Raw genomic sequence first — 27371 nt, forward strand, 5'->3', positions numbered from 1 at the left:
CACAATCAGACATAAAATCAGGATTTTTCAGTCTTGTAAACATGTAGCTGTAATCATCATTATTGCGTTTTGCATACAACTAATTTCTTATTTGAGAAATATCACATATTTATGACATGTTAGGTTCGGGGAAAGTCTCCAAAAATCACACCAAACCCTTGCCTTGCGCTTGGGTGTGCTAGACAGCCTTGTGAGGACACAATGTATGATTTCCGTGTGATTTTGTTTGGTGTTGAGGTTTAAAGTGCGCTTTAATCTCCTCCCACCTGCCTGGTAAGGCTGCGCGCTGCCGGTGAGTTTTATAGCAACTGTTGCCCGGTGAGGCAGCGCCATAGTCACCGTAGTCCTGGCGACTGTAACCCACCAACAACAACCTCTCGCTCCATCATTACCACCTCCTCCACCATCCTCATCTCCATCAACCAGTCCACAGCTCAGGTTTGAATCAATTCTTCACTATTTTCAGGCCGCTTCCCGCCTCCCGGGGCGGTTTTAGTGCGCCGCTGTGCGTTTTGTCCGCCGCTGGATGAAGCCTCGGCGGATCGCTGGTAGTTTGCTAGCGAGGGTGTTTCTTTGTAACGTGTTAGCCTGCTTTGCTAACTGGAGATACCCACTGCTGTGAGAGGTCCCGGGCGCTAGCAGAAGCTAGTTCTCCCCCTTCTCGCAGGGGCTCAAAGTCACTCAAACGTGTAGAGTTTGGTGGGAAAACGGCGTTTCCGTGCAACTTGCGTGTATAAACTTGCTGTAGTGAGTGTTAGCGCAGGTCGGGGCCACTCATTGATGCTAACTGGTCAGCTGGAGCAGGTGTCTGTTGTTGCTAGGTTGCTAACGCCAGCGATGCCTTCCTCACAATGCCTGTTGGTATCCTCATTTTTTTGGGGGGGTGTATTGTTACAGGGATATCGCTCGCTTGTGTTTCCGATTGCTCGGCTCGTGTTGATCATTTAAAACTAGGACGTGAATTAGCAGCGGGGAGTGCTGTGGGTTAGCTCTCCAGACTCTCACTGCTATTGACAATAGCTAAGCCATTACTTTCCCTTTTGTCTTAGGGAGCAAGATAGCTGCGCTAGCTTTCCATCTGCCCTCTTTGTGGCATCAGATGGCTGTGATAAGCTATCTGATAACACAGCTCCCAAGTTCTTTTCTCAGGCGAGTTTTCAAGAAAACAACATTTTTGACTGATTAGCATTAAATACTGTCACGATTTCATGAGGGATTTCGTTATCTTGTATTACACAGATTATATGTTGTAGATGGTTCAAGCCACACATTTCGCTGAACAGGTGCATCGTCAACTGGAACTTAAAGACAAATCAGATTTTCTTTTAAAATGTGTGTATTTCAGTGCAGAGGAATAAATAGTGATTGTGTTAAATTCACTGTGGCGTTGCACAGCCCCACACCTGTTTGTGCAGTTTATCTGTTTACATTTTGATAACAATTTGCTGTTAGTGTTTAACTTACAATCCATTAAAGTAACCATTATTTCATTGTTAAATAATTTAGTGATTACAAGTGAAGTTCAATAACTGAATTAAAAATACTGTGTTTGTCCAATTTACATGTTTTTGGAAAATTAAAACAAATACAGTTACTGATTATCACTTCATTTGTAAAGTATCAGTAATATTTCATCCCTATCCTTATGAGCGATTGTTAACATTCATTAATAATTGTTTTGGTCAATTATTTTTAACCCTAGTCAAAATAAGAATCTATACAACCCTATGTGGCAGAAATGTGAAATGGCTGTTCTGTCAAGTTTGTTAACCAATTAATCATGATTATTTTAACATTCTGCCTGCCCAATTTCTCATATAAAATAGGTTTCCTAAAGTTGCATCACAGTTACTCCCAGGTCCCCTGGGTTTAATGTTCACCTGCAACCTCTGATTCCATGAGGGGTGCATGTGTGCGCGCGAACACACACGCACATATGTGTGTGTTTGTATTGAGTCAACGCAAGGTGAAGAGAGGACAGGTGCATCTCAAGTATTGTGAGACTCCCAAATGTCTAGGCTTATCTGTGGGTGTCCACCACAGAAAAGATATCCTGCAGTAAATAAACTACCTCTCATCATTGTCTGCTGTTAAATAGGGCATCTTTCAGGTCGCCTGGTAGTTGTGAATTATGTGAGTCAGGCCTGTCTGTGGGGCCTGGCATTATTTCAGAATTTTAAACTGATTAGACTGATCATTCCGAGCATTTTTGTCCACGTTTTGCATAAAAAGCCCCAAAATACTGCAAAATGTATTAATCACTTGGTATATACAACCTAAAATAGGTCACCCAGTCCACCCACACACAAAACATAACAGGATGTCTGGATTTGGAACTGCTAGTTATCAGATCGTGTTACCACTTACCTGCCGTCCAGTAGGGCAGAAATAGTACCATGCCACCTGCTGCCTGGATCCTGTTGCATTTCCAATCACTTAAAGAGGGGCTAATTAATTCAATTATTCAGATGGCCATTTTCATGGCTTAGCTGCATGTTTGGTTTGGTTATTTGCTGCAGCCTTCCACCAGTAATGTAGATGGTTGATAAAAGAGGAGATTTAGAGCACTTTGGTTTTTGTTGTTGCTTCCCAAACCCACATCTGGCAATTGAGATAAACAGTGCGCATCCAGATTGAGCGTGCTCGCCGTTTGTTTTGAATTTTGACACATTATCATTTGTGCTTCCTGTGCGGCTGTCACGATAAAGCGTTGGATTGCATTTTTTGAGATTTGCCTTACAAATTGATGCAGTGTTTTGGGCTTCAAAGAGATCATAGTAGCGCTTACGATAACCAATCGCTCTCAGATTTCTTGATGCAGACCCAGCTCCTGAACAAATACAGGACTTAGCATATCCCTCTCATCCTGGCACCCAGCTACATGTCCATCCACATGTTGTACCGCACCTGATCGTGCTGCTGTGTGTGACGGGGAGATTTTGTCTGCGGTGTGCTTTTCAGCCCCGTTCTCTGTCTCCTCTTTTCTCCCAACAGTGCATTAGACTCCCAACTTTTGTCATACGTAATTATTAGACAGGCAAATTATAGCTCCGTGCGTTTCCCTGTAGCTACAAATTTGAACTTTCCCGTCTTTACTTTTCTGTCGCCGGTAATGTTAGCTGGAGGAATCGAAGGGAGAAAACTCGGGGCAAAATGTTGCACTCCTTGGTGGCTTTTGTTCCTCTGTGTCTTTGTAGGGCTTGCACTTGCTCAGTGGAGCACAGCGTTTAAGTGGGCCACAAGGGAGTGCCTGAATGGTGTGGCAGGAGGTGTGTGTGTCTGTGTCTGTGTGTGTGTGTGTGTGTGTGTGTGTGTATGTATGTGTCTTTGTGGAGGGGGTAGAGGTGAGGCAACAAGAGGCTGTGATGCAGGGGCTTTTTTCCCTCGATTAGGTGGGCTCGGTTGGGGCCGTGCACTTTGGCTTTCAAACTGCACTGTAAAATGTGCATCCGCATTCTCCTCTCTCGGCACCGGGATACAGGAAGCCGAAGGCCGCAGTTCCGCTGTGCCTTCCATATTTTTAAGAGTTTCAAATCCTCTTTCAGTTTAAAAAGTTTTTTTTTTTTTTTATATGTTTTCATCAATCTGTGATAGAGAATGCAATCGTTTGATGCAAATGGAGTTAATGTTTGTACCTGCTAGACTGGTATCATTCTGCTGACATGTCTCACAGTGATGTGTCCGCCTCCCAAAGGCGTTCTGCGCCGCAGCGCCGAAAGCACAAGGCATTGTGTTAATGAACCACGGTCACCGAGCGGGAAGGCGCACAATTCTTCCTGTTTGGATGCGTCTGGATTGTAGCGCAACACATGTGCGCGGCTCAACTTTGTAGTGGCGTGTCGAGGTGAGTCACCCCGACATGAATAAAGTGAGAGTCTTTGTCTGAAGAAGAGAGGCAGGTGAAAGGAAGGGGCACGCCGTCTCCAGAGAGGTCTGAAGCTGTTAGGAGACCCAGCTTAATTAACCAAGAGAGGTTTGTTCATGGAAACTGTGATGGGGAGGAGGTGGCCTTTCTCTGGAAGGAATGGGTGAGGGGAGCCATACTATTATTAACTCACAAACACAGGTTCACCCCTCCGTGTTGCCTTTCACTCTCATCCCTCTCATGAATATTTCTCACTTCAGCTTGGCTTTTTTAGCACAGTACACAGTAAGATCTCAAATTTCTCAGTAATCTTATTAGTGGTTATAAAATTGCCTCGTAAGGACAATTTTTTTCCCCCTTTTTTTTCCCCTGACTTTTTTTTTTTTGAACAGAATTATAAATGTAAAGTAACATTAAACCTGCTGGAGCAATGGGAAGCAGCATCTATTTGGAGTTTGTTAAATATTAACTTGTTTTATGGCTGTGGACATGGAGACAGGACCATGTGTCACTGATGCATGAGGCCCCCGGTACATTAAGTACTAGCAGGCAGAAGCAGGTGCTCGGGCAAAATCGGTGTAGGAGAGTTCAGTAAAACAGACACCTCGGGTTTCCTCTTACACCACAATAAATATCTCTTTTTTTATTTTATTTTTTTTTTTTTTTTGTGCCGGGCTAAGCCAATTGTGTCCTTTAATTATTTTTTTTTCCAAAAAGTGTCCAGGTGTGTCCATTTCCTGCTGAACACATGAGAAGCATCGCGTCGGTTGTGGCTGAGTTTCAAGTGATGAATTAAACTGGTTTAAGACAGTTTCTGTTGTTGTGAATCAGTAGCATGTAACAGAAGCATCTACCTGTTGCAGGTGGCACAGACACATAAATCTATATCTGTGAAGCCTTATCTTCAGTGACGTGAATCACCTTTCTCTGGCACTGCATGGCTGTTGGCTCAGTGATGTGTTGAGACTATTATGTGTCATTATTAAATTATGAGGCGTTTTGCCAGTTCGACCAGCAGGTTAAGTTTGTTGTCTTTCTTTGTTTTGTTTTTTTTTTTTCTCCTTTTATTGTAGAACGAGAGGCTATTATCTGTCGACAGTAAATCTATGATTTCCTCCTCTTCCTCAGGCGCCATGCAGACCCCTGAAGCAGGCGCTGACTCCACCTCCACTGTCCCTCTTCAGACCACCGTGCCTGTCCAGCCTACTGGCTCCACCCAGCAGGTGCCTGTCCAGCAGCAGGTAAATCAGGCCTTTCTCTGTGGATTTGCATGCCCTTAATGATCCCCGCGATCATTCACGTCTGCTTTTTCTCAGCCCAACATGCAAATGTAGTCAATTAGATAATTAATTTTTAAACCTTTCCTTTGTGATTTGTCTTGCCAGGCCCAGACTGTTCAACAGGTTCAGCATGTTTACCCAGCACAGGTGCAGTATGTCGAAGAAAACACTGGCGTCTACACCAATGGCAATATGTGAGTCAGTCCCCGCTCTTACGTCACTCCACAAATATTAGCGCTACGGCTCTGTGGCCCGCTCCTTCTCCTCCTAAGTCTCTTCAAGCCATCATTCATGTCACAAGCACATGATGTGGGTGGGAGTGCATTGGGGTTTTTTTTTGTGTGTGTGTGTGTGTGTTTTCTTCTCTGAGTGGTGTGCAGTCATGTGTTCGATTGCGCTTAGTCACCTGAACATGACCAGAAGTAGGCCTGTCATTTAAGTACCGATGCCACGCCGGGGTCCCGGGGGTCTAAAGAACACACTCCACTCAATAAGCCCAGGCTGCGGTGCACACATGCACACACATCACAATACAAGCACACACTGTTTGACTTCTGCTACAGGTGGAAGCACTTGAGGCCCTGTCTGTGTACAAATAAAAGACTATCTCGTAGGTTTGTTGCAAGTTTTCAGCGTTATCAGTTTTGGCGCCTCGACTCACTGCCACTGTCTCCTGTGAACAGAAGAACCTACTCGTACTCAGAGCCGCAGCTGTACAGCCAGAACAGCGGGGGGAGCTACTTTGACACGCAGGGCAGCTCCTCACAAGTCTCCACCGTGGTGACGTCTCACGGCATGACCAACAACGGAGGAGGGGGCACCGGCGTAATGAGCATGGGCCTGGCGGGGGGGCAGGTCATCAGCAGCAGTTCCGGGGCTTACCTCATGGACAACGCTGGACCCCACCCCGCCACCCAGACAGCACGAGCTTCCCCAGCCACCGTGAGTTTTTTTTTTTTTTTTTTTTTTTTTTCACACGTCATCTCTGCCAGCCTGCTTTTGTGTACCCTAGTTTATCATATGACTACTGTGCGAAGACTTTGTAGTGGCCTTTCCATCTTCCCTTTTAAAGTCCAGAGTTTGCGATTCTCTGTCATGTTTCCGTCATTTTTGACCAGTTCTAGAGTGCCCATATATCTATAAACTCCACCGTGGCGTGCATCTCTCCCATGATTGCACAGCGTCTTTTCTCCCTGGCAATTATCTTCCGCCGGCGTGCGCTGGATGCACCGAGTCTGTTTCTGTGGCTGCCTAACTACCGCCAGCTTCATTAGTTGTAACCTTTAATTTCAACTTTATATTAACACTCGGCTTTGCTTCCACCCTGGTTTCATTTATTTATAACTGCGTCAATTTCTAAGACATAACAAGTCACAAAATATGCAAAAACAAAGGATTGGAGACTCGTATAAAGGAGGGGGAACATTTTGTTTGATTCTGCTATGATCATAACATGACCGCTCAGTTATATCATGTTTCTTGCATTGCATCATACTCACACCTGTAGTCACCAACAATATTATCACATAAATATGAGTCACAGCAGAAAGCTTAAAAACTCATAAAAGGCTGTGAAAAGGCAGATTTTGTGTAGAGTAACTGTGTGTGAGGTTACATTAGAGCGACGCGCTCACTAATGATAACAAACAATATGTCACTCATTTTGTTTATTGAATGCCAACAATCCATTTTTAAAGGTTAATGCTGCATTTTTCCAATTGCAGCGCATCTCATTCCGTGAGTAAATTTTTATCGCCCTAAAATGACCCGCCAGCCACATAAAAACAATTTCATCCTCGGCGCTGTCATACTCTCAGTCTGGAGCTTTAATAAACATCAGTCTCGGTGCTGCTTAGCCTCGGTGAAATTACCCCAATCACCAGTCTGCCAGAAACGGACATGAGAAGTTTTACATCAGCGAGAGGCCGCCCGCCTCTCGTCTGCACATTTTAGCTGTCTTGGATTTTTAAGCCGTCGGTGAAAAATGGATGCAAAGACCCGCTTAAGCCTCTTCCCATGCAACACGGAGCAGGTTTCTGGTGTTGCTCGGGATGTGCGCACGCAGGTGTTTTAAATCCCCCCCCCCCCCGGCTACATTGCCTCGGTGTTTCGGTTTTGCAGTAGTCTCCGGCTTCCCCTTGTTCATCATAGCTGTTATTAGTGTGTCAGTACAAAAGCAATCCTGATGGGTTGTGTCTGCCGGGCGCCCACACTTGATCCCGTTTCATAGTTAAGCAGTGAGTTTCCTGACATGACAGGTAGTCCTGCTCTGCTTGGGATTAGTGGTGCTTGCTTTGGGGTTTTTTTTTTTTTTCTTCCCTCAGTTCTCTTCTTTTCTTTTGCTTGTGAATAGTGGTGTTTTTTCATATGGAGTCTCTTTCTTTTGTTTTTTATTCCCTCTCTTACATTTTGTTGTCCTGTGCTCCGTGGTTTATCAGATTGAAATGGCGATTGAGACGCTCCAAAAATCTGAGGGTTTATCCAGTCAGCGAAGCTCGCTGCTCAACAGCCATGTAAGTTGCTTTTCTAAATGCTTGCCCTGCCTAATTAACTCCTGCTGAAATCATTCTCTTGCTGCTCTGCCTTTCTTAATTCTCTGTACATTTTGAGTTCGGCGTTGGTGCTTGCTGTTTTCGCCGCTGGTCTCATTTGTGATTACTGCTTTGAATACACTGGCTGCCGTAGAAGCTTGTGCAGAACCATGTTGCAGCTGCATTTTTTTCGTAAGAAGTCTTTGCCTGGACCAGTATCTGAATCGCTCGAGTTATGGAACGTGCGTTTCCCTTCGCAGCTCCAGTGGCTGTTGGACAATTATGAGACAGCAGAGGGAGTAAGCCTGCCGAGATCCACCCTCTACAATCATTATCTGCGCCACTGCCAGGAGCAAAAACTGGACCCCGTCAACGCAGCCTCTTTTGGAAAACTCATCCGCTCCATCTTCATGGGACTCCGTACAAGACGCCTTGGGACAAGGTTCGCTAACTTTCACCCTCACTTGATTTTCATTTGTTCACATTTGAAATGTATGTTTTCCGGTAATTTCCTACACTCCTCTGACTTAATCAGCTCGTTCACCTTTCTGTCTCGCAGAGGGAACTCCAAATATCATTACTATGGTATACGTGTGAAACCAGATTCCCCACTCAACAGACTCCAAGAAGACATGCAGTACATGGCCCTCAGGCAGCAACCTGTTCAGCAGAAACAGAGGTAGACCACAACACACACACACGCGCGCACATACACACACACACACAGCACACAAATGAGACTTTTCATAGGTTCTAAGATGAGCGATGTGATATCAGGTTCAAGCCAGTGCAGAAGTTTGATGGCAGCCCTGGGGAGAATTACTCAGGTGGAGGCCAGCAGCACCCTGGTGCAGCAGAGCAGACGGTCATCGCACAGAGTCAGCACCACCAGCAGTTCCTGGGTCAGTGACTTCTCACATTATCTGCCAAAAGCATATAATGTGCAACAGAGTGATTGTAATTGATTTTTTTTTTTTTCCCCCCTTTTCCCTCCATCAGATGCATCGCGGGCGCTCCCTGACTTTGTGGAGCTGGACCTGGGACAGAGCAATACAGAGAACATCAGCCCTGATGATGTGAAAGCTCTCCAGGTCCTTTACAGAGAGCACTGTGAGGTCAGAATCGCAGTCACACACACCATCCACTGCACGGTTCATCACACTGAATTTAAATCAAATAAGATAACAAAAAAGGTCAGCAGTGATCAGCGAATAAGTCTGTGTTTATCAGAAAATTATCTCTGCCTTGTACTCTCACCAGCAAAGTGATTCTTTATATTTTTGCTTGTGAGAAAGGCTGTGGATCTCCTCTCCCTGAACTTAATTGTAGAAACATAATATTGACCAAAATGCTGGCAGGCACATCCACTGTCACACACAAAAGCCTGTCAAATAAAATAAAACTTCCACCACTGAAGATATTGGCACATTTGTGTCGTTCGGTGTGGAAACTGTGTGTGCGTGCGTTCATAGTTCAAAGATTCCCCAGCAACCTCCTTCAATACTGTCATATTTATTGATAAAACATCATCGATAAATACACTGCGGTGGAACATTTGCAATTGATTTGTCTGGGGTAGCGATAAATCTCCACCGCACACATCATTCACTCTTGGTTTCCATTAGGAGTCTTTTTTTTCCACCTCAGATGAAGCAGAATCAAACCAATGCATTTGGTTCGACATGTTCACGTTATTGTTAAACAAGAAAGATAATACTCCACCAGACATTCCCAGATTTTGAAGAAGTTCTGCTGGATGAGACGCATGGAAACTTTTGAAAAGGTCACGTGTGTTTACGGTGACAGAAATTCGGAAATGCCAGCTGCTGACATTTAGAGACAGAAGTTTCCTCTTCATGTTGTGAAGTGTTTAAAAAACAAGTCTCCTGATGTCTGGAAACGCAGGCATCAAGTCACCCACAGGTGACGACCGGGGCCTTAAATGATTATTTCACCTAAATGACAAAAACAAGAAGACACCGTTCCTGACAAGCCCTTTGAGTTCCATCAGACGCTTTGATGTTTTGAAACACCCTCATATGCCTCTCTCTCTCTTTTCGTCCGCCCCTGCCGGGCCTCAGGCTATCTTGGACGTGGTCGTCAACCTCCAGTTCAGCCTTATCGAGAAGCTGTGGCAGACATTCTGGCGTTACACTCCCTCTGAGACTGTAGAGGGCGCTACTGTGACAGAGAACAGGTCAGACCAGGTTCAAAAGAGACATGTTGATTTGGGGATCACTTCCAGCTGGTGTGAGACTGCAATGAAAAAGCTTTGTGCGTCTTTGTCTGTTGACGTTGCAGCAGCATAAGTGAGATTGAAGCGCGGCTCCCCCGGTCACAGCTCCTGGCGCTGTGCAGAAACGAGGCCGTACTCAAGTGGATGAGCACCTGTGACCACTTAATGTACCAGGCCCTTGTGGAGATCCTTATTCCTGATGTCCTGAGACCTATTCCCAGTGAGACACTACTAGAAACTCCCCTCATGTTGGCTCCGTTAGGTTTCATGGTGTCACTCGGATCAACTCACTTTTCTTTGTCTCGTCTTGTTTTATTTTAGGTGCCTTGACTCAAGCCATTCGTAACTTTGCCAAAAGCCTGGAAGGTTGGCTAAATAATGCCATGAATGCCATTCCACAGAGAATGATCCAGACCAAGGTACATGACTGTTGGAATTCCTTCATGAGAGCCAGTTGGAAAGTACGCGTCCTCAGAATAGTTACACCTGGGCCGGTTTGCGTTCTTCTCCACAGATTGCTGCTGTTAGTGCCTTTGCGCAAACATTGCGCCGATATACATCTTTGAACCACCTGGCTCAGGCGGCACGTGCCGTGTTGCAAAACACATCGCAGATCAACCAGATGCTGAGTGATCTCAACCGTGTCGACTTCGCCAACGTACAGGTCAGAGCAGCTCCTGGGCAGATTTTCCACTGAAGTTTTACATCAGCGTGAAAAGAATGGAGCTTTATCGGGCTTTTCCGCATTTTGCCGCTACAGGAGCAGGCATCATGGGTGTGCCAGTGCGAGGAGGGAGTGGTTCAGCACTTGGAGCAGGACTTCAAGGCTACACTACAGCAGCAAAGCTCTCTGGAGCAGTGGGCGGCCTGGCTGGACAACGTGGTCACTCAGGTGCTCAAACCCTACGAGCACCGACCCAGCTTCCCCAGGGCAGCCCGGCAGTTCCTGCTGAAATGGTCCTTCTACAGGTCAGCGAACCGTAAAACACTGAACTCCCAACATGTGAGGTCATTATTTCAAGGAGATAAACCCGCGTTTTCCCATGTTCTTGCAGCTCCATGGTGATCAGAGACCTGACCCTTCGCAGTGCTGCCAGCTTCGGTTCTTTCCACCTGATACGCCTGCTGTACGACGAGTACATGTTTTACCTGGTCGAACATCGTGTGGCTCAAGCGACAGGAGAGACGCCCATTGGTGTCATGGGGGAGGTACAGATGTCACACCTCATCTTATTCTTCACAGTGAACTCAGAAGTCACGTCTATGCAACTCATACACAATTACAGATGATATCCACTGACCACTAAAGTCGCCTCCATTGTTTCCTTTTTTTCAGTTTGACAGCCTCAACACCCTGTCCCTTGCTAACATTGAAAAAGGTAAGTTTAAAGCTTTAACCATAGGGTCAACAGTAGGACGGTAGCATGAATGTGTGAAAAGCATGATGTTTATTTTGCAAAAACTTTGTAATTTGTAATTTTTCCTCCTTATAGTAAAGCAAAGTCCTCCCATTTTTATGAGCGTGCTTCATTTTGCCCTCCAGATGAGACCAGCGGAATGGACAGTGACTTGGAAGAGGACACAGAGGAGTCCGGGGAGCCGCTCGCCAAGCGCGAGAAGTCCGAGCACGAGGTAATCCAGGTGATCCAGGTGGGGGCGCTGGAGGACGGGTCCCACCCCGTGGTGGGCGTCGTCCAGCCGGGGGTGCTCCACTCGCTGCCCCAGCCCCCGCAGGACCACAGCGAGCACATCCTCACCCCCGCCGCCGGCACCCCCACCATCCGTCACTGCAGCACCACGGGCAACACCTACGCCTCCGTTTGAGAGCCCCGAGCTCGCCCCCCCTCCCCCGTCTCCACCCTCCCCCTCTCCACATATCTCTCTCTCTCTCTCTCTCTGTAAGTCTCGACGTGTGCGTCTCTCTCATGCATTGTCTCTGTTTTGCACTGGTGTGGACGTGCTGTCCCCTCCCCGTCCAGCCGGGTCGGCGGAGGAGCGACAGAGCGACGATCCTCTGCTCAAGACGTGCTGTCCTTGTCTGACTGCTTAAATTCCGGATGTGTTGTCATCCTGTAAGTCTGTGTTCTTAAATTGAAGTGGCAGCTGGTGGAAGAGACCTGGAGGAAAAAAAGGACTAATTTGACCCGCTAGATGTTTACCATTTAGGAAAGGCACATCAACGGCTGTCTGCTACTTACAGACGGGAGTTTTTTTTTTTTTTTTTTTTTCCTGGAAGGAATATCAAACTTTTTTCAAACTACTGATGTCTCAGAGCTCAAATCCATGTCACTAGTCCCAGTGGAGCAAAGGCATTGATCAACTCAAGACCACCTGTTGTACATAGTTTGGCTGTCCTTTAATTGGTATGACACAAAACTCACGGTGCTATCATGCTGTTTAGATTTGATTTTACTCCGAATTATGTCGCCATGCATTCCAACTGCTGACACACTTTAGTTTGAACTTTTCCCGAGTATTGCATGTAACTGGAAATCAAAGGGATATCTTCTTTTTTTTTTTGTTTGTTTGTTTCAGTATGATGTTTTGGTAAAGATCATTATCTGTACTGTTGAAGGATTATTCAGTAGCCACCTGCTGTAAAGAACATATAGCTTTTAGCCACAGGGAAAAAAAAGAAAATCCCCCCTAAAGAAATGTGTGTGCTGCTACTCTTGTGTACAGGAAGGAGATTCTGAAGAAAGGCTCTTTAAAAAGATAAAAACAAAAAAAAAAACACCTTGATGCTAGCTTTTCTATGCAGTCGTGCATAGCGCTTGCCTTTGTTTTTAGATGCTCTGTAGTGTGGTTGATGTGACCAGCTGTAATCTCGAAAACAACTCACAAGACACGTTTCCCCTGGGTTTTTTTTAATTATTATTATTATTATTATTTTGCATTTTTTTAAAATTTTGTCTTAATGAAGTCACTTAAGTTCGCAGTGGACCAAAAAGACAAAACCAACAAGCTAGAAGAAGTGAGCCGTCCGGGCCACACAAGAAGCTGTTCTCCTGTCCCCACAGTGCCATGTTGCAGAGCAGAAGGAATGTCAGGGATTTAATGTACCTCGGCTTTATCATAGTGCCTTATCCTGTAATGCAGCTGTCCATGTAGTCCCGACTGTGTGCTGCAGAGAGCCCACAGCCCCTTCTACATCGTCCCAGCCACACATTTTTTGGCTTTCTGGTGACTCGTGGCTGGATTTGGGCTGGCTTATCAGTGTTGAGACCAAGGGATGCAGGCATGGACCCACCTGTTGTTTTCTCTGGATCAGCCCTGCTAAGCTCGTCACTTATCTGAATCATGGTCTTTAGCCTTGCTCCTGCCCTCACTCTGCCCTCTCGAGGCCTATTCTTGCATTAGCCTTTGTTATTGGGTGAATTAAGTGTGTGTGTGTGTGTGTGTGTGTGTGTGTGTGTGTGTGTGTGTGTGTGTGTGAGAGAGAACATTGATGGCTCGCACTGTGTTTTTATGTGCATGTGTGTGTATATATATGCCTGTGTGTCTGCGTGCCTGTGCGTGTGCGTGTGTGTGTGTGTGTGTGTTGAAACACATCCATCAGTCACCCTACCTCAAACCAGTGGTGCCAGCCCTTTTGACGCGTGCAGCACAGTCACCAAACCTTATTGCACACACACCACTGTACTGCACAAATCTCAACGCGACAGAGAAAATCTGCATTGCTTTTCTCTCACCTCTGACACATTTTTTTTTTTTTTTTTTTTCATTTTCCGTTTTTAGCCCATAAAATGATTGATTCATCCTTTGTTCCCTGTTACAGATCATCTTTGTACAGTGGACCAAAAGTAGATATTTTCTGATATTCAAAGAGATATATAGATATATATGTATAGTATATATAATGACGATACAGTACATATATTTGTCGCTTTTTATGTGGTGGATCTGATTGTTTATATGTGAATGTTTCTTTTGGTAGCTCATTTGTAATTAGTTCATAGACTGTGAAATGGGAAAGGCCTGGGAACTAACTTCTGATTCATTTAGACTGTATCTATACTTGAACTGTTACAGCCTTCTATGTTGTGGAGATTATTGAGATTAATCCTCTAAACAAGGAACATTTTGTCACTAAAATAAATTTGTCCTTTTTTTTCATGCTTGCTGAAATGGCTCGTGCCATTTCTCTGCAGAAATTGTTTATTTATTAATATTTATTGTGTTTGTTCTTTTCGGTTTGATTGCTTATGCATTGATGGGTACTGAGGAGAAATCACTACTTTTACCACTGCGAAGAACAGACCTACTGTACAGAGGAAGCAGTTTTTGTTGTTTGTTTGTTTTTTTTTTCTTTGTGAATCTTTTGTTGATTGATTAAGGTATAAAAAGAAAAAAAAAAGCATTGGCACTGTATTTGCTGTAATTACAACTCTTGGATCACGACTGGAAAAGAAAAAAACACTGAGACGCTGTCCGTGCACTGGATCTTTACCAATGTTTTTGGTTCCGTCAGTCGTGTGCCTGTGTGGAAATACCTGTTAAAACAAAGTGCGAATACTAGTTTGGGCTACTGAGTCGGTGGATTACCTGGGTTTGGTTTTTCTTTTTTTCGTTTTGTTTTGTTTCTTCTCTCTCTTCTCGACAACAACATTTCTACTTTGTGGGGAATCCGAAAAGTGAATCCTCGCCTCCCTGAAGCCACGTTCCCCGCTGGTTCCACCTATGCCGCTCCTCTCGTCCTATAGCCTTACCCTGATCCTGCTGGCTGAGCAGGTCCGGGAACTGAGTGCACACATCTGACTTTCTAATTGTACCGATTTACAGACACTAAAGAAGCCCAGTGAACTTTACAGTCGGCCTCTTTCCGTTCAATCTGTGGCCGTGTTGGAACATGATTGAAACCCGTTAAACTTATGCCAGATGACCAGATAAGAGTCCACAGTATATTTTCCTCTGGAGCGATCACACTGTAACCAATAGTCATTTAATGTATGACTAAGCTACTAGTTTAGATCGTTCATTGCGACTGAATCGGAGTCGGCGTTGAGATCTCTTGAGAAGCAGACCAGCGCAGAAAAATCAAGGCTCTCGGTTAAACTCACACAAAAAAAAAAGATGTTTCTGCTCAGAAAAGCAAACATTGTGTGGGCAATGCCCCTTTAACTGTGCTCGTACCAGTGCAAAAAAGAGAGAGAAAAAAAAATCCCCACAGTTGACTCGTCTGATGACTCAAACACTGTAAACCCGATGGGCTCCTGTCTGTGAAACTTCAACATGCATGGCGTACCTGTGGGTACTCTGAGAAGGTTTTGCAGGAGGGTTTCTTGCCTTTCATCATTTTCACCTTCTTCTTTTGTTTTTTTGTTAGTGTTTTTTTTTTTGTATGAATTTCATCTTTCTTATCATATATATTTATTACAACACTGTAGATGGTGACTTGTGTTATTTTTGTGCCTGAAGTGGGGAAAAAAAAAATGGCTTATGAGATGTTTTTCTTTCAATCTCAATTGTGTGCTTTAGGATCATAAGTGCTTTCTGGTCTGGCACACCTCCCATGTGCTGCTTGTCTCAATCTAGATCTTAACACCCCCCTCTCCCCCCCTGGTTTCTTTCTTTCTTTTATTTACCAGACAGTGCCAGACAGTGGTTCAGCTTTCTGCATGTCAGAGCCTGCCTGGTTCACACTGGACGGACGTTAATGCTGCCAACACAATTGTACTTTCTTTCTCTGTGTCTTTGAAACATCGAGGAGTAGAGTTGTTTTCGTATCAGGTGTTTGCAAATGAGCCCGTTCTTTACTTTAAAGAAAAAATGAAAAAACACTCACTAAAAAGAAAAAAAAAACAAAAACCCTGCATGTAGGTATATAAGCTGTTCCTTGACTCGTCGCAGGAGAGCCGAGAAAGGCCTCCCGACCCGGACGCGGCAGCTTCACTGACCCAGAGCAGACTCCAGTGCCTTGAATTTCGCCCCGGCCAAAGCAGATGGCCTGGGTGACTGTTGGGTCTCTGGTGGGCTACAGATCGAGGCTACAGAGCAGCAGAAAGGAAAAAAAAAAAAAAAAAACCTGTTCTCAGACTTACTGGACTATTCATTTACCGGAAGGTGACACTACACACACACACACACACACACACACACTCGTTCGCACACTACTTAGTAAGTTACACAAAGTAGGAAATCTGCAAACAAGTTTTTATTGTACAGAACTGGTGAGTGAACCAGGAGAGTTACTGTAAGTAAAATGCTCTGAGTTGTTTTTTTTCTTCTTCTCATGATTGTGTTTTATTTTGTCAAATGATATTTTCTGAATGCTGTGACCTGTTTGAGATTTGTAATTTTTTTTTCTTTTTTTTTTGTTGGTTTTTTTTTTCCAAGTGCCATTTGACAGTCTAGTGAGTCGTGGCCATCTGTAGCACGCGCTAATGCAAGCACAAGCATTTGGCAGTGGCATTTTGGGGGGGGAGGTTTTTATTTTTGATTCACCCTAGACAAAAATGTGTATATATACAGTATAAATATATATATATTATATCAAAAACTGAAAAAAGGTATATTTATTTGTGTCCTAATTATTTGACCTATTCTTTCGGTGAAACACTTTCTCTGATATGTTTGGCTAAAAAGTGCTTTTGTGATTCTTTTTTTCCCCCTCTTTTTTCTGGATGATGTATAGTATCTGATCTAATATATACACTCTGATTTCATGTGACTTTCTTTTCGTGTGCTGTTAAGTTTCTATTTCATATGATGTATATTCTCGAATTGGCAAGCGAACCAACTTGTGTAGGGTGATTTGTATTGTGCATTTTACAGGAGGGGGGGTAAACAAAAAAAAAAGAAAAGACGAGGACAATTGGGGGACTTTTATATTTACAAAGACATTATCATTTAGTGTGTCGTATTGATGATTATAGAAACTATTAAAGACACATGTAGTTTCGTTTTCTGAATATTTCAGATCTCAGCTCAGGCTAGCTTCTTAGTGTTGTTTTCTTAAAATTTGTGACTTGTCTTTGCAGTAATAAACGTTTTCTTGTTCAAAAGCCGGTGTCCTTTCTGTCGCTGGCGGTTTGGGCAGCAAGCACAGGACTGAAAAGGTCAAAAGTTCAAATGCCGAGTCAAGCCTGCGAAGCGCCATCTGCCGAGAAGACGATCTCAGTATTTCCTTAAAAGGTTTCAGGAGTTCAGGTCTCTGAAAGAATGGAGAACTTTCTTCTACCAGAGTCCAAAGAAAGTGTTGATTGTTTCAACACAGGTCAGAAATTTGAATATTTAGCTATCAATATTTGCCTTAATTGTAATTAGTTGACATTTCATAAGTAATTCACTTATTATTCTGTCATTTCTGTAGAATTTTTGAAAAAATAATTTCAATAAGTAATTACAGGGATAAATATAATACGTCAGCTTTACTTTGATTATTTTATTGCCATTTTTGTGAAGTTTGCTCATCAAAATATGTGAAGGATTAAGTCAGAGAATAGATACTATGCAACACTCACTTTTTTAATATAGGATTAGAACATTAATGTGTAATATGGAAAAAAGTAATTAGTTGTGATACACAATTTTATAACCTAATTTTAATCTATTGGCCACAGCGCAGAATAACAGAATAAATACTGCTGGTGGAACGGCAGACACATGACGTAAAATAAAAGGCCTGTGTGAATAATGTCTTAACAGAAAGAGCAGCATCACACGGAGGAACACATTAACACACGTGTTTGGCATTTATCACAATTTACATTATTCTAATGCTTGTGGTGTCATCGCATATTCACCTGATGCCACTCAGCCACACCGTCTTCTCTCTTCTTCCAATCTTCTCCAACAAGCTCACAGAACGTTTCATTTTTCACACACACTAGTCACCAATAGTTCATGCATTATTCCCAACCAATCAAAGGACTCCTTCATGTTAGCCCGTTAAATTTTATTCAACCATATTCATACATATAAACACCAATATCATTCAAACTCCATATGTATTCAGATTGTATGACATAAGTGTAAATGGTTAAGATGAGTATGAACTTGCATTTCCTGAAAATTGTACAGCATTCCTCTTCTTTTATTTTTTTTGATAGTTTTTTTTCTTTTTAAATCATTATGACCAGAATGGTTCATCACTGTAAAGGTAGCAAAAAGAGTATAAAATACTGCAACAGCTGTAGGTAAACAGAGCTCCAAATACCAAAATACTGTTTGATCAATAGTGAAACTGAACTTCTTTTTTTTTTCTTCGATGATTAAAACCAAGCAACATAATACTGAAATGACTGCAGTCTGATAAACCTTGATTTTCGCTTTTCTCGGGGTATATTTGGCATTAATATGGCTTACGCTTCCTCTCACAGTCCACTCCTTGTTTACTCAGCTGTCTACAATATATTACATGTCATCCAAAGTTCTACTCGGATTAAACTGGGCGGTGGCGATCGGTCGTTCGGCCGCGCTCCGGCCCGAAGCGTCTCGAGTGTCAAACATTCGGCCGCGGGAGAGTGCTTGATACTGAAAACTGATGGAGAGAGAGCGCACAACCTGACCAATTTTTAATAGATCTAAACCTGGTCAATAGCAAGAAAGAAAAAAATAATAATTCAACTATGCTAAAAAGATTATATGGACACAACAAGTAACCACAAAAGAGACTAAGGAACAAGACAGAAACACAAATGAATTAATAAAGTGCTAATAGACACTATGTGGGCATCTAATTAAAAAAAAAAAAAAAAAAAAAAAAAAAAAAAAAAAAAAATGACAATAACATAATACAGGCATGTTATAATCTATTTTTGGAGATTATTATTATTTTTTTTAATCATTTGTGTTCAATTAGAGTGAGGGGCCTGAAACACTTCAGTACAAAACATCACTTCTCAGTGTCTTAAACAGCCTCGGAAATGGAAGTTTGAAGTTGTTGAAAAAAGGTGATTAAAGTTAAAATGGGCTTTTTCAAATCTGCATTGTTTTTAAAATCATCCCCCCCCAAAAAAAATATCAAAGAAAAAAAAAAAAAAAAGATGTCTGTCAGCATTTGAAAATATTTAAGATTACATCATACAAGAACATGAGAAATGTATAACATGATTTTACATAAATGTCCTGATCTGTGTGTGTGTGTGTGTGTGTGTGTGTGTGGGGGGGGGGGGGGGGGGGGTAACTCCGGCTGTTAGGAGAGCCAACAGAGGAGGACTGGGCCGGTCCGGCAGTATACTCCAGCTGGATCTAAAATACACGTCCAGCGCTCGGAGCCACGCTGTGATCGAGAGCTTAAAAACCCGACAGTAACTGATCCGTCTCAAACTACTTTTGCCAGTTAAGAGGAAGCTTCACATCTTAAAACATAAACAGACACCACACTGGATAAAAAAAACACACAAGTTCTCCTTTAACTTGTGTCATGATGCGTTTCGGCTCTCTCGACCAATTCATTACAGAGCCTCTGTAAGGAGCGTCCTCCTGGCGGGATTTTTCCAGCGCGCCGCGACTCCTCCCAGAGTGACTCACATCTTCCCCTGGCTGCTGTGAGGAAGTCGCTGACCTCCCAGACCCGGAGTCTCCCTCAGTGCGCTGCTCGCCGCTCTGGACTGGAAGCAAGTGTGTTTTGGAGTATACTGCTGGCCTCTCTGTCCTACGTCTACGACCTACTCGAGCGTGGTGGTGGTGGTGGTGGTGGTGGTGTTGGTGGTTGCAGTCCTCCTTTGGCGCTCCGGGCCTACAGGCGGAGCACTCCGTAACAAGTACAGTCATGGTTTCGGCTCTGTACAGTCCGCGGCCGGCGGCTCAGTCGAGGGGCTGCGGGTCGGCTATGGGCATGGTGTGCAGCACTTCGTCCAGCAGCTGCAGGGCTCGGTGTAGGTGGATCTCGATCCAGCAGGGCGTCTCCTTGATGCTCTGCCGGGGGTAGTCCGGCCCCCAGCCCTTCACGAAGCTCATCCGCAGGATGCACAGCCTGCGCAGGTCGTCCACCCCGATGCCTGCGGCGGCGGATAAACCTGCAGGGGGACCGCAGCCGGTCACTTTCTGATTACAGTCCTGACTAGAAACAGGAGCTGCTAGCATGGAAAATACAACGCAGACTCAGGAGTGAACTCGTGTAGCCAACAAATCCTGACTTGATATGTTCTCTCTCAGTGAGTGCACTTTAATTTCGGCCTTGGCTTTCATTTAAAATATGTTTTGGTTCCATTTTCATTTTGGATTTCCTGCAGGACGAAAGAAGTATTTAACCGTCTCTCATGTTTGAGCGCTGCTTGTTTTTATGATGTTCAGCCTTCACCAAGCAGAATGAATTTAAGACCCTGAAAGACTTCCAGTGCCTCTGGGAGTCTCTGTGTTTATCTCAACTCCGATGAAGAACATTTAACTGAAAAAGAAATTAATATTACTGCATATTTTGACTGAATAAATACATGTTTTTTTGCCCGTTTCTGTTGCTCCGGCCACATTGCTGTGTTTCAGTAAGAAAGCCTCCAATATAATCGGTCTGGGCCTCAAAACCCCGACGAGGACGACGGTGAAAAGCAATCATAATAATAGCCTCCGACACTTATTTGAGACTTAAGTGCGGCGGTAAGAGCACTCACTGATGGCAGGGGCGATGCCTCCCACAGAGCCGGGCCCGGGAATGTTCCCGGCCACGGCCGCCGCCTGCGCCGCAGCTGCCGCCTGAGCCGTCGCCGCCTGCTGCTGCATCTGCCGGTGGCACTGACGCAAGTCGAACACCTGGCGGGGGACAAGACGGACGCCGTTATTAGCCTGAGAGGAGTGTGGGACACAGCGCTGACCGGACCTGGTTCAGACAAGGCGCACAGGTGGAATATAAACATGTGGTCTCTTCAACATAGAGAGAGGGGGGGGGGACAAAAACAAAAAAAACACACACATATACGCACAAGGGAGTGGTTATACAGCCACACTGTGTTCACTTATATGCATTAAACCGGCAAGAAAAACAACAGATTTCCGAGATTCTGTAACAGCTACCTGGAAACGTCTTGACTGAAATCTCACCTTGATGTAAGCACTGGGGTAAATCTTGTGAACGGCGTCGCCCGGGGCTCGTCCGGCCTCCCGGTCCAGATAATAGCTCTGGACAAACACGGCGTGGTCGCTCAGACAGCGCACCCAGACGTCCCCCTCGCCTTTGCACTCCAGCTGCACGCCTTTTCCAATGTGCAGCCTGCGGACACGACGCACCGGAACAGGGAAAAATGTGAATATGACAAAACGCTGCCTCCTTCAATAAAACATCAGAGCATGCGATCGGGTACCTCGCTCTCTCAATGTTCTCTGTCCGGTGAACGTTGCTCAGCTGACCTAAGCAGAATCGATCGCCTCCTGACGGATCCACGTAACCGTCCACGGTGACTATCGGACACGTGGACGGCACCTTAAACGTCTCCCCGACCTGAACATCCATCTCGAAGTATGCGATGGAGCACCAGTACTCTGGGGCTGCAATAACAGGCAGGCGACCGGAGGTCAGAGGCGCGGTGAGATCCGCAGAAAACCTGGATTTTCTTCTAACTGCAAATCAATACTCACCGGGGTGATTTGATATAGGAGGCTGGAACGCAATTTCATTGGTAACAGGCCCTGTGAGAAGATGTCAATGTTAATTCTGAGCCGCCACATGTGCTCCTGTCATGTCGTGTGTGGTCGATTCGATATGGCCCGAATAAAAGCTTCACACACACACTGACCTGAGTCGGACTGACACACCAAGACATGTGAATGACAGTGAAGACCAACTGACACGCCAACTTTTAAGCTACTTCGGTATAAACAACAGATCGTGTAACAGCTGGCTGAAACAAAAACATCTGTCCCAAATTATGAATTACTTGACCATTTTTTTTAACCACAAAAACAAATAAATGTGATGATTGTCCTCTTCAAGTACAGTATTTTTTATTTCTGTAGCTGCTTTTCATTTTTTTTTTTTTATATTACATCTTCCAAATGAAAAAAGCGAGAGTGAGAGAGAAAAAAAAAGGTGGTGATAAAATCAGGCCGACTGAGTTTCACTGATGAAGAATCACTGCTGGAAGTTAACGGTAAACAAGACCCTGCTGATGCAGCACATTTTACTGCTTGACCAGCTTTACATGATCTGTCGCACGCAAACTCACGCCAGTGTTGACAGCGGCCCTGTAAAGCTCACGCACGTTCAGTGTGCTGCAGGGACACACTGACACATGGGCGGGGTGAAACAGGGCATGAAGCCACCCACACTAAGACTGGAAGCATTCTGCCACAGAAAGCTTCATACTCACGCTGGGCAACCATTTCATTTTGCTTTAATAGTCATCGACCAATAATTTTTCTCTGATTGATCACACTGTTTCACACAATGTCCAATAATAAATCCAGAAGTAGTGTATTGTGCATTTTATGAACTCGTGAACATTGTAAATAAGTGTAAAAGCACATTTTATCCATCGGTGTGAAAAAGAGTTAAACAGATGTCAACTCACAGTAATGCCCCGTGTGGGGCATGGGGGGATGATGCTGTAGGTGTCCGTTCTGGTGCTGAGGCACTGCAGGAGTGAAGCTGCTGTTTCTGCTCCAGTTGGGGGTCGCATCTGGAACCAGGAGGTGAAGATAAGTGTGTTGTAAAACAGTTCAAAGCACCTTTCATCTGTTCCGGATGATACAATTCTAACGGTGCAGCAACAAAGGATTGGAATTTTAACAACGGTAAAATTGGTTTGCTGCACAGTTTCATTATGTGGATGTAAACAGCGTCTCACTGGAGGGTCCAGCACTGATAGTGGAGAAAGCCGAGGTGGAAGCGGAGCTACTGCCCTCTGATGGGGGCAGGAGGGCCGGGCTGCTGAAGGTCTCCTGTGGACCGGGCCGCGACGGCGGGTGTTGGATCGTCTGCAGGTGGTTTTCTGAGCTGGAGTGAGACTGCTGGTTGTCGTAATCATACTCATCCTTTACCAAAAGGGGACCTAGCAGAACAAAAAAAAAAAAAAAAAAAAAAAAAAGGAGAAAGAAAAAAGAAAAAAGATGCACATATGATTAAGATGAAGCCACAAAACCTTGGAAAAAAAGAACCAGAAGAACTTGAGCAGCCCTCTTACCTGAACTTGACAGGGTCAGTCCTGATAAGTCTGCAAATACAACAAGACAGTATATTGTTCAACTTCACATTATCAGTTAACGAAGGTTAATATTTAGAAGCTGAGAGCATGATCGAGGCCCTTATGCACCCAACTTAACAGAAGTGAAGGTATATATTTAAAACGATGCATGCTACAAATGGAAGACTTGGTTTTTGGACATTTCACCATATTTTCTGTGGAGAGGCTCCGTTAGAAATGGCATGATGCTGAAAATTATTTTTTTTAAGTTCAATTAAATGTATATTTATTGAGTTAGACACTTCAGACCTAGATATTTAATAATATCTAGAAATTTAAAAAACTACAAGACAGTATTATTACAACGGGCACTCAAACTTTAGCAGTACGGTTGTCCAATCACAGAAAACAATCGTCAATGTGTCACACACTTGTTAAGTGCAGTGAGAAACAGTAAAATTAAACAGCAGATATTGAAAGCTGAAATTAGTTTGATTAAAGAAAAAGAGGCAGAAGCTCTTACTTGTTGCATTTTTGGAGTATTTTACAGTCAGAAAGTATTTTATTAAAAAAAACTCCCATTCACTAGGCTGTCTGTGATATTCTATACCCAATAATGACCTAAAACATTAGGATATGATAATTGGTGACTCCTCCTCACCGATTCCAGGCGAGACAACCCTCTCGTAGTGGTACGGGTTGACACAGACGTTGTCACATTTCAGGTCGAAGGCATACTGGCAATATTTCACATGTTTCAGTTCATTCTTGTGAAGATCAGGCCATCGCCACAGTCTGGCATACACCACATGAGGAAAGCCTTTTCGTCCTGCGACCTACAACAGATAGAACAATCCGATTAGAAACGCTATGACAAATACTCGCTCTGAGATGTTCTCAAGTCGCTCTACCTGTAAGCGTCCGTCCAGAGTCCGCTGTATGGTGACACACTTGCTGGGATGAGCTCCGTTAGTGGTGATGGCTGTGATGAGAGAATCCAGCTCATCTTTTTTCTCCTTCAGCTTCTTGACGAGACTCTCGATGGCTCTCTTGGCGAAGCTTTCACTCTCTCCTCCCTGCCGGTGGCACATGAGGCTGTGCACAATGCTCAGGCAGGCATCGTTGCTGGTGGGAGTGTTTGTGATTGACATCTTGCCCCTTAGGCTTCAACCTTGGGGAGGCTTTTCAACTGAATCCTTTATGCTTTCACCTGTAGAAGTGACAAGGCAAAATCGATTACTAGGTTTGGCGAACAAAAAAAAAAGACAGGACAACAACCACATCGCAGAGAATTCATACGAATGCACCACCCAAGTTTTCACACTGCATTTTATAAAGTATCACTCAGTAGAATACAATCTGTCACCATGACAGATTTGAAAGTTTGTGGAGGAGAACTGATGGGTACAACATAACACCTATTAGTCTTGACTGCCAGGGGACCACTGTGAACCCACTGAGCACTTCTCCTCAGCTCTGCTCTTCAATGATCGGTGACCTGCAGCTGCCGGACACAGCATTTTGTGCCATGCTGTTTGTTACATGGACAATGACAATCTGTTGGTCTGTGAGGGCTGCAAAGTGGTGTCGTAGACAGCTCACTCGCTCTCTCACCTCAAAGCAAGAATGTCTTTTTGTACAGAATTGTCACGTTTTCTCTGGGTACTCTGGTTTCCTTCCACAGTCCACAAACACGCATCTGTGACTGGTGACTCTAGATTACCGTCCTGGTTATACCTTGCCTTCAACCCAGTGCTTTACAGAGAGATGTTCTCTGTAATATTCTTGTCATTTTTTCTTGATACAAAAAAAATCCACAGAACAAAAAGCTGAAATCATAACATTTGTTATTAGGTTTCTTATTATCGATCTGTAGTTAAAAGGTTACAACCAATTGTGTTCGATTTCCTGAGTAGTTCATTCTTGGTGAAGGTTTGTAAACTACATTTAGATATCTTACTAACATAAACAAAATGTGTGCATTATCTTTTCTTTTTTCAAGATTAGTGGTGGTGCTTACCATCAAAATATATACATTAGATTGACTTTTTAGAAGCAAGGTTTATTAAGTACAATGTGCATTACGCTTGAATACAAAACTGAATATATATTCAAGTAACACATGCGTGAGGTCTAATGATTCAGGACAAGAACCACATTTACGCTCATCAACAAATACATCGCTGCTCCGTGATCAAATGCGAATTAAGCAATTCATTCCAAGACAATCTTCTATGTTAAGTAAGTGTATTAACAGTCATATTAAGGGTTTTAGCTTAACGCGCATTCTTTGCCGCAGGGGCTGCTAATGTTAGCTTTAATGGGTAATTTGCAGTAGCTAAACAGGCACAGGTAGCGCGTTTTTCCAAACAATACCTTGATGACGAATGAACTAGTCAGGCATTACATGCACTTTCCGTGTATTATTTAAGGCTGTGTTGTCATATCGATTCATTAACAACGTAAAGACGAACAACCATTGTAGAAAAACAAGATTGGATAACACATTCAGCTAGCGTGCAGAGGCTGTTAGCCACGGCTAGCAATGGGCGCTAACGCAGAGAGCATTCGTTTATCTCAAATCTGAACCAAAACAGAGCGGATTTGTGAGCTTACAGTGATTTTGCCGCGCAGTCGTGTCACTCCCGCCGACAGGAGATCCTCCGTTGGTGGCTTTCTCTGCCCAAACCCCGATACGTTTTCTGCCTAACGTTGACTAGCTTGCGTTTGTTATTTAGGCTAGCGTGCGAGCACACTCGCTAACAGACGATCATCAACCCCACGCTAGCGCACCGGCAAACCTTATATTACACGGCCTCGCGGGCTGTTACAGCATCGTATCACTTGGAGTCGCCTTCGTTTATCTGTGAGGTTTATTACTGTGGAAGAAAGAATGCAGGCTAACAATAGCGTATTTGCTGGCTAGCTGGACACGAAAATAAACAAAAAATCCTCCTCCACCCACCACGGTGCCACCGCGCATGCGCGTCAGAAAAAAGTGACAGGCGTGGCGCTGCACTGCAGTTTGTTTACTGTAATTAGATGAAAACTACAAACACATCGACTGTTTGAACGAATACTTACTCAAATCCCCTCGAAAAGGTTATTTCAGAGCATGAACCGCTATCGTTAAGGCTCAGATTTCTTTGTTGTCCATTAAGTTCTGCGTTACATATTCTGATCATAACAACGTCCAGCACCACCAGTTGTTCCATTGTTACACAGAAAAAAAAAATAATGGTCCCTTTAATTTCTTATTTCTGACGTCTTTAAAAGTAATTGGGACTCTTTAAGCCAGACATTTGAAAAGTAGATGTGGATCGACTATGTGGAATTATTAAGGCACACTTTCAAACAGACATTACTCTGTAGTTGTAGAAAATTGTTGTTGATCACATTTAAAAACAACGTTGAATAATTTATTGAAAGACAGCTAGTGATTAGAGTTTTGAATTGAATTACTTTACTAGTTCTGAAATGTAATCGAAAAAGTAACTTTTCCACGTGTCTTTTAATTAGGTTGTCTTATTTTCATGCACATAGCTGTATTTTTGTAGTGCTTGGCTGAATTTCCATCAGCTAATCTGAGGAGGACTTTTGTTACTCTGGCCTGTTTGAATCATTAAAGGCCTTTTTCAGCTGAAAGAGCAGCATTGCACAAGGAAGCAGGGATACAGAACTCTTCATAACACCCAGCAATGCGAAGAAACACAATTAAAACAGCTGATGTAGCGTACCATGTGCAGAGAGCTCTTAGAACGGTAAGCTACTCTTTGTCTACAGCCTGTAAATACATCACAGATACTTTGGAGACTGATGCTAAAGCTAACAACTAATTTATTTCCTTCTCAGTCTGTTGGTATTCTGACTGGATTTTATAATCCTGCATGTTTGGATGACTGTCGAATTCAAATCTCAATTTAAAATAGAATATCCAGCTCCCAGGAACGGTTTAACTTTAGATGGTAAAATAGCTTCTTGTCATACTGTCTTGCTTCTGATTCACTCATTGATTAGACAAATATTGGCCCAAGGGGCACCCCTGATCTAAGCTGACTTTATTTGGTGGAACATGCTCTGTAACCTGGAGTTATTGATTCTTGACAGAAACCGACTCGTGAATTAATAATTATGAGAAGAAGATGCAGCAAGAAAGCCTCTGCAGACAGGTCATGTAAAGGTAAGCGGATGTTTATTTATATCTGCGAATGCCTCACAACTATTGGATCCAGTGGAAAGGCAATATTCATTACTGCTGCACATTTCTCATTATGCTGTCAGAAAAAAAAGAGTCAGTTCAAGGTTGAGAGGGACACTTTTTCCACTAAAAAGGAGTTTGGTGAATATGAAATTCTGTTATGTAACAAAATTATATCTTTCTCTGACCAAAGACACATATTC

At 43.7% G+C, this 27371-nt stretch overlaps 2 protein-coding genes across 4 annotated transcripts; one reads left to right on the forward strand and one right to left on the reverse strand.

Moving 5' to 3' along the window:
- Positions 1 to 316: 316 nt before the first annotated feature.
- On the forward strand, positions 317 to 12628 carry rfx3 (regulatory factor X, 3 (influences HLA class II expression)). 3 transcript variants are annotated; one of them, XM_030085705.1, is made up of 17 exons: positions 317 to 438; positions 4994 to 5106; positions 5251 to 5339; positions 5829 to 6087; positions 7584 to 7658; positions 7937 to 8118; positions 8236 to 8355; positions 8454 to 8578; positions 8676 to 8791; positions 9758 to 9873; positions 9978 to 10132; positions 10234 to 10331; positions 10427 to 10576; positions 10673 to 10881; positions 10968 to 11121; positions 11249 to 11291; positions 11456 to 11736. In XM_030085705.1, the coding sequence occupies exons 2-17, from the start codon at positions 4999 to 5001 to the stop codon at positions 11734 to 11736; spliced, it is 2280 nt and encodes a 759-aa protein (XP_029941565.1). In that variant the 5' UTR covers positions 317 to 438; positions 4994 to 4998. The 3 variants fall into 3 exon arrangements, with proteins under 3 accessions (XP_029941565.1, XP_029941564.1, XP_029941566.1); XM_030085704.1 differs by lacking the exon at positions 317 to 438 and adding an exon at positions 512 to 548 and having other exon boundaries at positions 11456 to 12628; XM_030085706.1 differs by lacking the exon at positions 317 to 438 and adding an exon at positions 1950 to 2058.
- Positions 12629 to 17788: 5160 nt separating this feature from the next.
- smad4a (SMAD family member 4a) lies at positions 17789 to 25924 on the reverse strand. Its single transcript, XM_030085707.1, has 11 exons — positions 25587 to 25924; positions 23882 to 24180; positions 23632 to 23806; positions 22971 to 23000; positions 22635 to 22838; positions 22359 to 22466; positions 21427 to 21477; positions 21153 to 21336; positions 20893 to 21061; positions 20466 to 20604; positions 17789 to 19874 (listed from the first exon to the last, which is right to left on the reverse strand). The coding sequence occupies exons 2-11, from the start codon at positions 24119 to 24121 to the stop codon at positions 19663 to 19665; spliced, it is 1512 nt and encodes a 503-aa protein (XP_029941567.1). The 5' UTR covers positions 24122 to 24180; positions 25587 to 25924; the 3' UTR covers positions 17789 to 19662.
- Positions 25925 to 27371: the final 1447 nt, after the last annotated feature.

Source organism: Salarias fasciatus, assembly GCF_902148845.1.
Source record: "Salarias fasciatus chromosome 7 unlocalized genomic scaffold, fSalaFa1.1 super_scaffold_4, whole genome shotgun sequence".
NCBI lineage: Eukaryota > Metazoa > Chordata > Actinopteri > Blenniiformes > Blenniidae > Salarias > Salarias fasciatus.